The sequence below is a fragment of the Podarcis tiliguerta genome (genome assembly GCF_965153285.1).
Source record: "Podarcis tiliguerta genome assembly, chromosome: 8".
Classification (NCBI taxonomy): domain Eukaryota; kingdom Metazoa; phylum Chordata; class Lepidosauria; order Squamata; family Lacertidae; genus Podarcis; species Podarcis tiliguerta.
The window spans coordinates 71,919,477-71,934,600 of NC_139541.1; the positions used below are offsets into that span (position 1 = coordinate 71,919,477).

Below are 15,124 nucleotides of genomic sequence, written 5' to 3' on the forward strand. Positions count from 1 at the left end.
ATGTTCTGCCATTGATCTAGGATTCTCCTCTGAAGTGTGTCCTATGCTCCTTAAGTTAGCCTGCTGCCTTCAAGTACAGTGGTACCTCTGGTTGCAAATGGGATCCGTTCCGGAGCCCCATTCGCAACCTGAAAGAAACACAAACTGCATCTACGCACACGCGGGTCATGATTTGATGCTTCTGTGCATGTGCGTGACATCATTTTGCGCAACTGCACATGCACAAGCGGCGAAACCCGGAAGTAACCCTTTCCGGTACTTCCGGGTCACCGTGGGACACAACCTGAAAAGACGTAACCTGAACCGAACGTAACAAGAGGTATGACTGTACTGGGGTAGTTGCTGTCCCATCCCCAGTGCTGAAGTAAGACCTGACAGCCAGTCAGGTCAGCTTCTGTATGTGGAACAAGAGCATGGGGTGCGGGTGGGGAAGAAATCTTGCTCTTTGCTTCAGGCAGGCAAATGTCTTGGAGCAGCCATGGATGGCAAGGTTAGAGGTTGTTTTGTTTTACTTGACCCTGTCTGTCTTGAATCTCATTTCCCCTTTTTATGTTGTGTGCAGAAGCACAATAAACAGCTTAATGTTGACTCAGGTTGTTGCTGTTGTTGCCTCAAAACTGTTACCATTTTCTCCTGTGTGAAAAGAATCAGAGAGGCAGAAGACACGGAGAAGTCAGAAGTAGAACTAGGGCTTTTATCCCTAAACACTGACCCAAAACACTGACCACATTTCCCCACTGTTACCTTCTGCCAAAATAGCTAACTCCAAATGAATTGAACAATAATTCCAGTTAACAGAAGAAGATCAAAACAATCATTTTAAAAACGCTGAGAGCCAAGCTCTGTTTAGAAATCTAAAGAACATTCCAAAATAAATTTAAGTAGCAGAAAAACCAGGGTGTGGGGCACCATTGCTAGTGAAATACCACCTCCATGGAAGAAAATCCCAGGTGCTAGGACAGAAAAGACCCTGTGGGACATTGCCCCCAAGTCACAAAATCATTCCATGCAGATTTTTGTAAATGATTTCCCATAAAAATAGAAGGGGAAGATGCCCGAGAATCTAACCCTGCTTACATCCTGTTTGACTAAGCCATCTTCTGAGACTTCTGCTTTTCTGGTTCCTATTACATAATTTCCTTCTAAGTTTAGCGAAATTCTCCCAGAGGTTCAGCACCACAGACAGAAAGGCAGAAGCAACAAGGAGGTTCCTCGCTCACTGCTTCAAGTTGAATCCGAGAGGTGAGGAGAGAAAAGGGAATTCTGAGTCTGTCTAGAGGTATGTCTGCTAAGCCAGAAACTGAACCTGAATCAAAGGCTGCATACACACTACACATTTAAAGCACCCCCAAAAGTATCCCAGGGAAGGTCATTTTTTAAAGCTGCTTTCAGTCGTAGCTCCGTGAGGGGTAAGCTATCATTCTGAGGATTCACAGTTCACAAGAAGAGGTTTAGTAAGCCGATGTTTGGGAGGTTCTTTTGAGGGTTGGTGAGCAGAGCCAACCCTACTATTGGGCAGGGTGAGGGAGCTGCTTCAGGCAGAAAGCTGATTTAAGGTGTTGTGTCAAAATAATTTGACTGGCCTTTAATACTATGCACCTTGTTTTTTGTTTTGTTATTTGGTGTGTGTGTGTGTGTGTGTGTGTGCATGCCAGTTCCTGCTCCACCTCAAATATCAAAATGTCTTGGGCTTGCCCTGGTGTTAAAGGCAGCTTTCTTTCTGGTTCTCTTTTTCTCTCTCTCCCAATCTCAGAGAAAGGAGCAAAAGAGGCTGTTTTTCCCAAGGGCGACTATTGCAAAACAAAACTCAGGCAAGAATGGGAGATTCTGGGAGGGGTAGTTTTCCTGTTTCTTGCATTTATTCTGCAGGTGCAGCTACACACAGCAAGGGGTTCATCCATGGTTTTTGTGCTGTGTTTCTAGGTACAGACCTCCACTTTCAAGCTCCCTGCCGGAGCACTCCCCCTGGTTTCTCTCAGTGTCTCATTTCCCCAGTCTTTAGTTCTCCACATTTCCACATCAGTGAGGGCTCATCCTCCCCCACAAGCTGCTATTTGCCTCACAAGGGTGGCAAATAGCAACCTGAGAAGAGAAATTTCACCTGTGGAAACAACATGGAACTATCAAAGGGAGGGGCGGCAATTGGGTCCTCCTTTCTCTTCAGTCTTCTTCTTCTTCTCCATTCATTGCTGCCCAACAAACACACACAGACAGAGGCACTTGGCTCCTTAGCTCAGATTCCACAGTGGCCCTCTCACCAGGGTGCGAGCTTCCTTTGCGTTCCTGTGTGAGATACCTCAGGAGCACGACTCTATTGGTGCCTGGGTGCCTGTGGAAAGAGACTGGCTCCACTCTGTGTGCTTGTGTGTTTGTGTGTGTGATTGTGTGTGTGTGTACCAGTATGGAGACTCCCTCAGCTCTCCCGCACTCCCTCATGGACAAGCTTCCTGGGCTCATATGCCAGCAGTGGGCAGGATCAGAGTGGGTGAAGCAACTGACGAAATTCTTACCTTTGTACAGCAAAAAACCAGAGGTTTCTATAGCCACTACCATTCCATGCCCATTTCTCCTCAGTCCAGGAAAGCAATAAGGCATTCTCACCATCCGGGGGCACATTCCAGGCAAGCCAATTCTCAAGAAGGATGCGGAGTGAAAAGGTGTGTAGCCTAGTAAGAATTTCAAGGGCCAGGTACAGAGGACTGGAGGGCCACATTTGGCCCCCTCCCCCCATGGCTTGAGGTTTCCAACCCCTTGACTAATTTAACCCTGCATTATAAACAGGAAAAGTGAAGCTGCGGCTAGTGGCCCTTATGACCCTGGCGTCTGAATTCATGGTAGATGGTTGAATTCGAATGGAAGACTTTGTGGTGAACACTGCTTGCATATTTTTATTCTTCCAAAATCTATGAGTTCCAAGCACCCTCCCTGCTTCAGCCAGCACTGCTCACTTAGTGCCTCATGCTCCTCTTATTTCTTTGCCCCAGAGCTCCATCCTCAGAAAGAAGCCTCCAGTTCAGAAAAGATGCCAAACGGCAGAAGGACCAGAGGACTCATGAGCCTCACCTGGGAGGTGAAGAACCCAGCCTCATCCATGGCAACGGTGACACTGTTGATTCTTGCCTTTCCCTGCAAAGGTAGATACGGTGGCTGGGGAACCTGCAGCCAGCATGGCCAACAACCCCCAACTTTTGAAGGGTCACATACTATCCATCCCTGGTGTGCAGAAATGAGAAAATTTGCTCTTCTGAGTGCTATGTCCCAAGAGGGAAGGGCTCAGTGGAGGAGAACTTCCTTTTGGAAACAGACAGTTTTTTAATGAAAGGGATGGTGCTGTGCTGTTTTCATTGCAACTATATGTATGTTTCAAGTGTATGTGTGTAGTTTTGATTCTACCAATGTTTAATTGTTTTTAGTGACTATTTCCCCCTCAGCTGTTTATACAGTCATACCTCGGGTTACAGATGCTTCAGGTTGCGTTTTTTCAGGTTATGGATCTGCCAAAACCTGGAAGTACCAGAACGGGTTACTTCCGGGTTTCGGCTGTCGCGCATGCGCAGAAGCGCCGAATTGTAACCTGCGCATGCGCAGACGTGCTGCTGCGGTTGTGAACATGCATCCCACATGGATCACATTCGCAACCCAAGCATCCACTGTATTTTTATCTGTAAGCCACCTTGAGTACCTGCCAGGCAAAAAAGGCGGGGCATAAATAAACAGCAGCAGCAACAGCAACAACAAACAGCAACAACAACAACTTGCATGCAAAAAGATCCAGGTTCAACCCTCAGCATCTCCAGAAAGGGGTGGGGGAGGTTCCTATCTGGGATCCTGGAAAGCCACTACCCATCAGAGTAGATGGACCAGTGGATGGACTCAGCAGAAGGCAGCTTCTGATCAGGTCCAGGTTTTGGGTGGTCCTTGAACAAGACACCCTCCACACATGCCCCTTCCTCACAGAGTCTCCCTCCTCACTGCTGGAGCTCCAGAGGGTTCTTATCACTGAGTCCCTACTGGGATAAGGGCTCTTGACAGACACCCAACCATGCCACCTCTTGAGGCCAGCCCTGCTTCCTATGTTCCTCCTAGGTTTTGCTCACTTCGTGGTTTATTTTAAGAGTGAAGAATTTGAAAACTTGGAAATGATGAGTCCTGAGTACAAATGGCAGGAAGAGCTCCAGTGTGAGACCCAAGGAGCACTGGAATATCCCTGGTTCAGGGTCCTTGGTCAGGGGACTCGAGAGCACCTTCCTCCTTCTGACCGAGAGTGTGTGTGGCACCTGCTAGACACTCACACTTGAATGTCCTCCTCCTTCTTGCCCTGGCCCAGGAAACGCTCCCCCCTGAGGTCCTGCTGCTATGGTGGGTGGTTGGGAAGTCCTGGGACTGGAGACCCACCACAATCCTCAGGTGCTGCTGCTCCAGACAACCCTTGATGTTTTGGTGCTGTTGACTGTGCAGAATGTTCTTCTCGAGCTGTACAGTATGCTGGCAAGAGGGTCAGCTGCAAAACTGGTCTTCGCTAAGCCCACAAACCAGTGAACTCCTTCCTTCTTTCCTTTGGCAGGTCTGCAGAGTCAGCTCCTGGGATATGATCTTAAAGCGCTAAAGGCTGTCACCGTGCAAAGAGGTCTCTGCATTCACATTCCCTGCAACTTCACTTATCCCACTTCTCAGTATTCTGGGGAATTATACGTCTACTGGATTAAGAAAGATGGTGCTTCGTCCTATATTGACTATACCCGAAATCACTTTCCTGGTATTATTGTTGCCAGTAGTGACAAGGATCAAAGAATTGCCTCATTTGCTGGGAATCGTTTCCAGTTGACTGGAAATCCATCAGAAGGTGACTGTTCCTTTAGCATCAATGATGTTCAGAATCAGGATGAAGGGCAGTACTATTTTCGAATTGAGACAGGAATCTTAAAATTCAGCTATCGTGTTTCTTTTATTTTACCATATGTTTCTGTGACAGGTAAGAAGTTTCCTACTTCTTTATTTGCTCCCTTATTCCCTTTTTTGTGCTCTTTCGTGCTGTAAAGGGGGGAAAGGCTCTGCCTACAAATATGCCTTGACCTCTGGACATTATGCTGATGCCAAAGGGACAGGAGGTACAAGTGCTCCATGCTTCCTGTTCCTCTCCATTGTTGTAACGCCAAAATTACATCATTTGCATCTCCAAATGTCTGAATACTTTACACAGCTCACTAGAGGGAAGAACTCTCTCATGGATTCTGTGCTGACAGTCTCGAGAAACAGGAAACTAGAGGCATTTTCTCCTTCACTTCCAGCTGCATCCCATCACCTGCTTCTTCTCCTTCCCCCAGCATCTCCACAGCTTCCTCAATAGCAGGAGAAGCAGAGAGGTATTCTCTTGCCACCTTTGAAATCAGCCTCAGTACAGATCTGGAATATTGTCCTAATCCACTGCACCCTGAATTCTAGGACCAGAGGGTGCTTTGGGTGGGGGACATTTCTTTCATTCATGGACCTCATTCCAGGGGCCACATGCAAGTGGTGGGCAGGGCCAGAAGCACACATGGATGGAGCCTCAAGCAAATGTGGGCAGAGCAACAGGCGTGCCTCTTATCATGTCCAGGCCTCAAACTCAGGTCACTTTCCCATAGCTGACTGGTTTTAAGGTGAGTGCACAGAGGGTTGAGGCACAGGGCTAAAATTAGGGGCACTTTGCTCCTCCCCCGTTTCTCCTGCTGCTGTTCAGCACAGAGCTAAGCCTTGATTTGGCTTAGCATGGAGGTGGAGAACCTTCCCCTTGCTGGTGTGGGGCAGGTGGTTTTACAGGAGATTAAGCCTCAGCTTAATGTCTGAGCCCCAAACAAACCATGAGCAGTTAGCTAAAAAGCAAGCCTATGCTACAGCTCATGGTTTATTTTGGAGAGAAACAAATCATGAACCTGAGTTTAGATCAGTGGTTCCCAGTTAGGAGTCCGTGGACCCCTGGGGGTCTGCAGAATACACACACGGCCTCTGTAGCCCCATCCCTTGCCTTTCCCCCAACTCGTTTTTTTGTCATTGTTGCATGGTATTTCATAAATTTTGTGGTCTGTTTTAGCACTCTGCAATTTTTCAATATATTGGTTAAAATTGGTTTTGAAATCACACTGTGATAACGATTTCGACCCAGCAATACATAGCAGTATATCACTCCCCATACAAGGAAGAGCAGGGCAGCTGATTTCAAGGCACCACCAAAATTGCATGATGATCTCAGCTGATCTGAGCTGCCTTCCCTCACACCGAGGGAGACCAGGGCAGCCAACCACTGCCTTCTCCTCTCACTGATGGAGAACAGGGCAGCTGGCTGCTCTCACTTCAAGGAATTGTGGCACTACCTTCCCCTGGCACGGACTCGGAGCAGCTTTTCTTAGTCAGCAGGAAAACAACAGCAGCCACAGTGGATGTGCTTCTTCGCTGGCTGCCCCCCTGATTGTGGCTTGATGCACCCCCACCCCCTCAAACCATGCAGTGGGGGTGACTCGACTTCCTCTCCTCCCCCCAACCATCCAGGCTCTGCGGCTGCTCCTTCCCTCTTCCCCACGCCCTATCTCCAATTTCAGACATCGTGATATATCAGAACATTGTGATGTTTAGCTGCTGATATATCAAGATGTTAAAAAACCAGATATCTCTCAGCCCTAGTCTGTTTGTTTAGTATACCGAAAATCCTTTGCTTATTAGAGCCTACACCACATTTTGTTCAAAAAATTGCTTTGTAGAGGTAACTACCACAGAGCTATCAAAATGTTCAAAAGTAGGGGGACTGTGGCTTGGCTTTTGGAAAATAGGGGGTCCTTAGTAATTAGTTAATTGGGAACCACTGGTTTAGATTAACATTCTGCCAAACCATGGCTTAGCTCCTGGCAACATGGCAGGAGCAAAACACCTTTGATTTGGGTCCCCTGCACCAACACAGTGTGCATTCACCTTCAAACAATAGTTCATCTAGGGTTAAGGTGATATGAAAGCCAGGCTTGTGTTGGCTACATGGCATTCAGGGAAATGTCAGCTGTTTCTACATGGTCATCCACCTCTTTCCATTCAGACAAGCTAGACTCATTATCACAGTTCAACAACCCATTCCTGGAAGAAGGTGTGTGTGTGGAGGGGGTGGGGAGTGTGGCCAGGGGAGTTCTGGATTTGTTCCATGTCTCCTAGGTGGAATCTACACACATATTAAAAAACACTGAGGAAATGCTTTAAAAAAATGTTTTAGAAAATGTATTGAATTTGCCATGGCTCACCATCACCATATATCTAGTGCCACATTTCTATATATCACTTTGCAACACACTTGAAATGTTTTATTTGCAACAGTATAGCTGAGCCCCTAGAAATTGCCTTCTCCAAGCTCCTCACCCCACAGCAAAAGATATGCAGACCTGCTTCCTATTCCCCTGTATGCAAGTGAGCAGTTTGGGTGGGTGGCCATTTGCTTCAGAAAAAATAGTTCAAGGGTTAAGTGACCCCTCCTCAGCCTGTGCTCCTCTTTTGATGAAAGACAGATCCCTCCTGTGGCTGCTGCATTCAAGTTGTCATTTCCCCCCTCTTTTCTTCCTGTGTCTCCCAAATCACATCTGGCTTTGTCCTCCAATTTCAGGATCATGTTCAGCAGCATAGAGGCAGCCATCAAGATTTCTCCCTCTCCAGGCTGAGTCCACAATGAGCAGAAACATTGACCAACATTGGTAGAGAAAGCAGACCATTGCATGGGGAATCAGTCTACTAAGGGAGAGACACAAAGTTATTGTTAAAGGACAAATGAAAGAATGGCAGCATTTGCTGCAAAGTGGGGGGTAAAGTAGTGCTGGTGACCATCCATAATTCAGGACTCCTGTGTCCTGTACCCTAGTTACTTTAGTCTGTGAATTTTCTTCTGATCCCATCCTGGGGACTTCTGTTTTCTCAGAGCTGGCAAACCCAATAATCCTGAACTCATCAGAGCTGGTTTTGGGGAAGAGCGTCACTCTCATCTGCCAGGCACCAGGGACCTGCCCATGGAAAGAATCACAGAGCCGGCCTCAGATCTCATGGAGTAATTTGCCAGGAACAACAACTGCACAGAACCATCAGCACAGCAATGGAAGCTGGACCTTTGCTTCTGGCTTCACCTTCACACCTACTTTGCAGGATCAAGGCAGAGCCCTCACTTGCCGTGTCAGATACCCTGCAGTTGATAGAACAGTTGCGAATACAATCTCTCTTGAAGTGGTCTGTGAGTAGCTCCCATAGCTCAGTACTGCTTCCCCCTCCCATGAATGGCCAACAGTTCTTTCTAGCCCATGCTCCCCTCACTGTTTTCTTATGTTTCAGACCCACCTCAGGACATCGGAATCACAAGGCCTGGACACCCTGGTGAGATACAAAACTCTTAAGTGTTTTTGCACATCCCCATCCTCACTGAGCTCTGCTGGGCAGCCAATAGCTGCTCAGGGATCTCAGAGTGGGAATTGTGCAGGAGGAAGGGTTTTAGAGATGGCTGGGAGTTGGGGCAGAGCCCAAGATGGTGGTTTGGGGGGGGGAGTTGAAGACAAACTGGACAGTAACAGGGAGGAGCTGGGCTCAGTGGGTCTTTCCAGCAGCCATGCCATGCCATGCACACATCCTTGCACCCGAACCAAAATTCACTCCCCACCGTAGCACCCTTCAGGCTCTTGACCTGGGTCTCCTATTTTAATTGCTGTGGGTTTTCTATTTGACGGGACTGTTCTATTGCATATTTCAATTGTGGGTGTTTATATTTTAATGTTTGTGTAACTGGTTTTTGTGCTTCGTAAGCCATTTAGAATCCGATGTTGGCATTAAGTGGTGTATTAAAGTGGAATGAGAAGGAAAAGAAATGGGCCCAAGTCTTCCCAGTGGAAGGCAAAACAGGGGATATATTATTATTATTATTATTATTATTATTATTATTATTATTATTATTCTCTTGCCAGTTGAACTTGCAGAAAAATGAGGGGATCATCTCTCTTTTTGCAAAACTATGGCCCAAAGCTGTCTTGAACCAATTATAATTAATAATCATTGTAAAGATTTGAATCCCCACTTCTGCAGACCTGGTGTCAACCATCCTTCTTCAAAATACACAGGAACATCTCAGCACTGAGTGAGGATTCCTTAGCCTCAGGCATCCCAGGACCTATTGTGATCTAACTGCATTTCTCTTACAGATATCTCCACGCAGGAAGAAAAGCTGGTGGTCCGAGAAGGTGACACCGTCAGCCTGCTTTGTGAAGCTCAAGGCAAACCTATTCCCTCCGTGACATGGCTGAAGAACAACAAGACCCTAAACAACAATATGCAGGGCAGTAAAGATACCCTTCAACTGCCCAACATTAAGTCAGAGGATGCTGGGATGTATCAGTGTCAGGCAGAGAATCCACATGGCTCAATCAGGAAGAATATTTCAGTGATTGTGCAATGTAAGAGATGGGGAGTGGGAAGTTCCTTGGGGGCATTAACCTGGGAAACTCCATTGTATGCTAAGTGGCTTGACCTGCAACTAATACCAGCATGCTTCCACTAAGGGGACCTCTGCAAATGTACACAGCTGTGGCTGCATTGTACAGTGTGTCAGCCTAGTAGTGTGAGATGCAGCTTTTGACAGCTTCATCACAAGTTCAGGAGCCCCATGATGAGCTTACATATTTGCAGAAGCTTTCTAAGAAGTTAGTTTCAGGATGCATAAATGCAGCCCCAGGGGCAAAACCACAAATTCAAGTCACTGAACATACCGGTAACTCTTCTCTGAAATTTGTGGAAGTATCCTCATTCACCAGGAGAGGGCATATTTATGCAGCCTCTCATCAGAATGACAGCTCTCTAATATTAAATGCAAAGGCCAAACTTAGAAGTTTTTTGTTCACATATCTGTCTTGCCCATAAAGCAGGATGTGCAGGACGTGGCTTTGATGTTTTGTAAGAAAAGGTCTGCATGGGCAATGGAGGAGAATGGCTGAATGCCCCTCTCCCACCTGCCCATCTTCGGTTGCTTCAAGACCTTTTCGTCTGATGAGCATCTCATGAAGGAATATCCCCCGGTGGCAATGGTCTCACTGTTTGCTACCTGGAGGTGCAGAACATAGTTCCTTTGCTTATCCAATGAAAAGGATGCCATAAGGATGCTGCTTGTGGGGACCTAAGTCGTTTTGCAAAGTAATTTCTCTTCCCCCTCTTAGGTACTATGTGATAGCCTCATAGGTGGGCCTTGTGTTTAGCTGTTGGGGTGTTGCACAGGCCAATACTCTGATATTCATTTGGCATACCGAGAATCTGCATTGTCTCTTTCTTTTTAGAAAGTAGCTGCCTAGAGTACAGTGGTACCTCAGGTTACATATGCTTCAGGTTACAGACTCCGCTAACCCAGAAATAGTACCTCGGGTTAAGAACTTTGCTTCAGGATGAGAACAGAAATCATGCAGCGGCAGCAGGAGGCCCCATTAGCTGAAGTGGTGCTTCAGGTTAAGAACAGTTTCAGGTTAAGAACGGACCTCCAGAACGAATTAAGTTCTTAACCCAAGGTACTGTACTGTGACTATTTATGGAGGCCAACTCCCTTTTTCATTAAGGGGTTCCTGAGCCTCTACTAGCAGCATGGGCAGAAGAAACCCATTCAGTGCCTCTTTTGCTACTGTTGCTGCCCCGTCACTGGAAAAGCCCAGGCCACATTGTTTGTGGTGGACTCTCCTTCCTTGGAGGCTGGGTGGCCATCTGTCATGGCTGCTTTAGTTGAGATTCTTGCATCGCAGGGGGTTGGACTAGATGACCCTTGGCGTCCCTGCCAACTCTAAGATTCTATGAGACACAGCTCTTAAGTTCTTGTAAACCATTCCTGTAAATTCTGCTTTTATTTTCAAACTGGACACAAGGGGGAAAGAAACTCCTTGCCTTCTGAACCCAAGCCAAAGCAGGATTTACCTTAGGCAACAGAGTAGAGAACTAGGGTGGCAGCAGTGTCTGCTCCCGGGTGCCTCTAGTGGATGAATTGTTGTATTGCAGCTGGTGCAGTCATTAGCTAGATCGGAATGTGTTCTTCACCTTGGCTACTTGGTTCTCTGCAGATGCCCCCAAGCTCAGCAAAAATCCCCAGAAAAACACTGCCTGTTGGCGTAAGGACAATGGCATCCTCTGCAACTGTTCCCTGCACTCCAAGCCTCCACTTCAGATCCATTGGCAAGTGGGCGGGATGACTGTAGCTGAGAACACCAGCACGGCAGACCTGAAAGTCTCTTCCTCAGTCCAGAAGAATGAGGTCACCAGCTCCCTAATTTGGACAGGTAGCCCGGATGGCGACCTCAGCATCATCTGTCTTGGGAACAATTCTCTGGGAGTCTACACCATGCAATTCCACCTTAGTTCCTTGAAAACAGGTAAGAGTCCACCAGACAGAGAAATCCTGACTTTTGCAGCCCTGCCGATATTAGAAAATCCCCTCTGTTGCCTCTTTCAAAAAATGCAGAAATCTGATTAGCAATGACAACAACAGTGATAGGAACAGAATGGTGATGTGGGGTTGGGGGAAATCTGGATCCAAGCAGGGGTAGAAGACACACAGCCTGGATTTCAATCACAGCCTTGCAATGTTTTGTTGTAAAATGCTTTTAAATCTTGCTCTGTCTGCTCTGTCTGTCTGTACACTGGGGACTCAGCTACATTAGTCAAAAAACAGAATTTTAAATGTGCTATAAACACCTAACACCAGATGGCGCTGGAGAGCACAAAACTGTAGGGCGATTTTACATAGAGATTTTTTCTTTTGTTATAATGATTTAATTTATGACTTACTTATAGCACACACACCCCCCCCGGTGTGTAGATCCACCCTGGGATAAGGGAGAGCCACCCTCTCTGGGACAGTCATTGCTGACTCTACGTTCCCAGCAGATGGTGCAGGCTGGTCCATTGGGTCAAATGGGGCATTGCCCCACCTACCGCAATCTGTCCTCAGACAGTCCCAATTGGCAGCCTTCTTACTTACATGGCAGTGGCCCAGACTGCCAGCTTTCTCCTGCTTAGTCTCTATTTTAGACCTTACGGAACTCAGCCAGGGAGGAAGATAGGACTATAACTGGATTTAGTTGGCTCTACCAGTCTCTGGCTCCAGCTGTCATTGGTGGTCTCCCTCCCTCCCTCCCTCCCTCCCTGCCTGTCCCGATAGGCACCACTACCAGTAGAGCACCAAGAGCTCTAAAGCCTTACTTCTACTTGGAAAAAAGAAGGTGGCCACTGATAACTGGCATTGCTCCTCAGCAGCATTCAGTTGGGGTGGTGGAGGAAGGCTCCATGGTCTTGGCAGCTGTCAAGTTTCTGATTTCTCATGGAAAATATCACCATTCAACACAGGAGAGTCTCATCCGTCACTCTCCCAATTTTCCAGTTAGTCTGCCATAGTCAAAACAAAATTTTAAAAAAATACTTCCAGTAGCACCTTAGAGACCAACTTTCGTGTGCATGCACACTTCTTCAGATACACTGAAACAGAAGTCACCAGACCCTTATATATAGTGAGAGGGTGGGGAAGGGTATTACTCAGAAGGGTGGTGGGAATGGGTGATTGGCTGATAGGTGTGGTAAACCTATCCACCAATTGTCACGGCTAAAAATTGGCCACTGTTTCTTTAATGCTAAAACAACTAAGTCAGCATGAGTGAGCAGCCTACAATGACTCATACAATCTTTCACCTAATTGTACCTGTATATATGGAGTGGTCAATGTTAGTGTTGGCTGTGATTTGGTTGGTTGGTAGCTGGTTGTGTTTGGGTTGTGTTAAAGCTGTTGGTCGTGGTTGGAAAAGAAGACTTTTTAAGAATAAAAGCAGCAATACTCTGCAAGAATACTCTTTCTCAAAGACTCATTTGTTGCCAACTAAGGTCTGAGAACTAGGCAAAGGAGTAAAAAGGAGGTCAGAACCTTTTATTTTTCAAACACTGACACCAATCAGCCAATAGGTGTGGTAAACCTATCAGCCAATCACCCATTCCCACCACTCTTCTGAGTAATACACCTCCCCACCCTCTCACTATATACAGTGGCACCTTGGGTTACATACGCTTCAGGTTACATAGGCTTCAGATTACATAGGCTTCAGGTTACATACGCTTCAGGTTACAGACTCCGCTAATCTAGAAATAGTACCTCAGGTGAAGAACTTTGCTTCAGGATGAGAACAGAAATTGTGTGGCGGTGGTGCAGCGGCACTGGGATGCCCCATTAGATAAAGTGTTACCTCAGGTTAAGAACAGTTTCAGGTTAAGAACGGACCTCCAGAACGAATTAAGTTCCTAACCCAAGGTACTACTGCATAAGGATCTGGTGACTTCTGTTTCAGTGTATGTAAAGAAGTGCGCATGCACACGAAAGCTCATACCAATAACAAACTTAGTTGGTCTCTAAGGTGCTACTGGAAGGGATTTTTTAATTTCTCCCAATATTGTTGGACTCCAACTCTCAACAGTCCCTGCCAGCATGGCTCAATGGTCAGGAAAGATGGGAGGGAGATAGAGTCCAGCAGCATCTGGAGGGAAACAGATCAGTCATCCCTGTGTGAAATAATCTTGTCTCCTGTTTTCCGTCTCTTGCTTTATTGTGAGCTAGTTCTGCTTTGTTCACATTGACTTTTATTTTTGCTGCTTTTCAGCTTCTTCTGAGTTGATTGTTCCCTTGGTGGTAGGCCTCATCCTGATGAAGTAAGTAATCTTCCTTCTTCTGGTTTTTGGATCTGCCCTGGGAGCCAGATTTGGCTGAAATGTGGGGGTCACCTGTGTGAAGTGACGATAGCAACAAACCCACGCAAATCCCCTTTAGCCTTTGATCCTAGGGTGTTCCCTCCTCCCCTCTTTTGGCTAATGGCTCTCTTATGTCACCATCTGCTTTTAGGGTCTTGTTTTGTTTCGTGTTCTTTTTCTTGGCCTTTTGGTATTCGAACTGGAGGAAGGCTCCATTGACCCAAGAGGGCAGAAGGAAGCAAAAAGAATGATGGTGACTGGATCTCCTGCCGTTCCTTTGCTCAGTGGAGCAACGGCATCACACACATCGCTGTGCACTCCCAGGCAGTGAAAGAGCATCAATGAATGTTTATTTCAAATGAAAGAGGAAGAGCATGGATTAATAGCTCTGCTATTTCATACACAGGCATAAGATGGATGATTTCTTCTTTTTCTGAGAAAAGTGTTTACAGTATTCTGGTTGTGCATTTGTGGTGCAATGAATGTAGCGGGCACCATATTGTTTTTTATCTTTATTTTGCTAGATTTCATTAATTTATTGCAACATATTACCAACATCATTCACACATAAAATATAACATCCGAATAACATAGTAGCTTCCTGTCGCAGACCAGCATATGTATGGAAGGCGGTGTAAAGTTAATGTTAACCAAAAAGTTTTATTATGTGACGGCAATCCTGTTTTCATTTTTAGACATGTAGAAAATAAAGCTGTACTAATCTTGCAAAAGAGTATTTACGCTTCAAACTTCTTGCCAATTTTATTTGTCCGTTTTTCCATAATTGCTATTTGCCACACTTTATTGTACAGCTGTTGGTCTAAGGCAGATATAGGATTACATGCTAGCTGAGACTGAAGACCCCCCAATTCTTTCTTTTTGGGCAGAGTCCAAGAATAATTAAAACGGGATAATATCCCTTAATGCCTATTCTTTGGTGTTGGTTTGGTGTACAGAATTTCCAGTTTGGCTCCTGGTGGATTCTGTATTCCTTAAGTTGGCTGTGGCTTGGAATGGACATTGGCAGCTCTTCAGCATTCCAGGCAGGGAACATTCCCAGCCCTATGGTGAGATGTGAAGCAATGAGTCTGGGACCTTCTCCTTGCAAAGCAGATGCTCTGCCACTGACCTTTGGTGCTTCTCTGAAGTTTGTCCTGGGGCCCTTAAGCTATCCTGAAGCCTTCAGGTGCAGGTGAGGTTGCTGTCCAATTGCCAGTGCTGAAGTAGGACTCAACTGCAAGTCAAGTCGGCTTCTATATGTGGAATCAGAGAGGGGTAGGACAAATCTTGTCAGTCCTTAATAGCAAGAATAGAGAGATCAGTGTCACAGAATTATAGTGTTGGACCCCCTGCAATGCAGGAAAATGTGCTGTCCCATATGGGG

At 46.4% G+C, this 15,124-nt stretch overlaps 1 protein-coding gene across 1 annotated transcript; it reads left to right on the top strand.

The window, feature by feature from the left end:
• Positions 1-1,165: 1,165 nt before the first annotated feature.
• LOC310684389 (sialic acid-binding Ig-like lectin 13) lies at positions 1,166-14,600 on the top strand. The gene is made up of 9 exons (XM_083455473.1): positions 1,166-1,242; positions 2,985-3,134; positions 4,565-4,972; positions 7,925-8,230; positions 8,329-8,370; positions 9,186-9,437; positions 11,076-11,384; positions 13,653-13,701; positions 13,892-14,600. The coding sequence occupies exons 2-9, from the start codon at positions 3,023-3,025 to the stop codon at positions 13,989-13,991; spliced, it is 1,578 nt and encodes a 525-aa protein (XP_083311599.1). The 5' UTR covers positions 1,166-1,242; positions 2,985-3,022; the 3' UTR covers positions 13,992-14,600.
• The last annotated feature ends 524 nt before the right edge of the window (positions 14,601-15,124 follow it).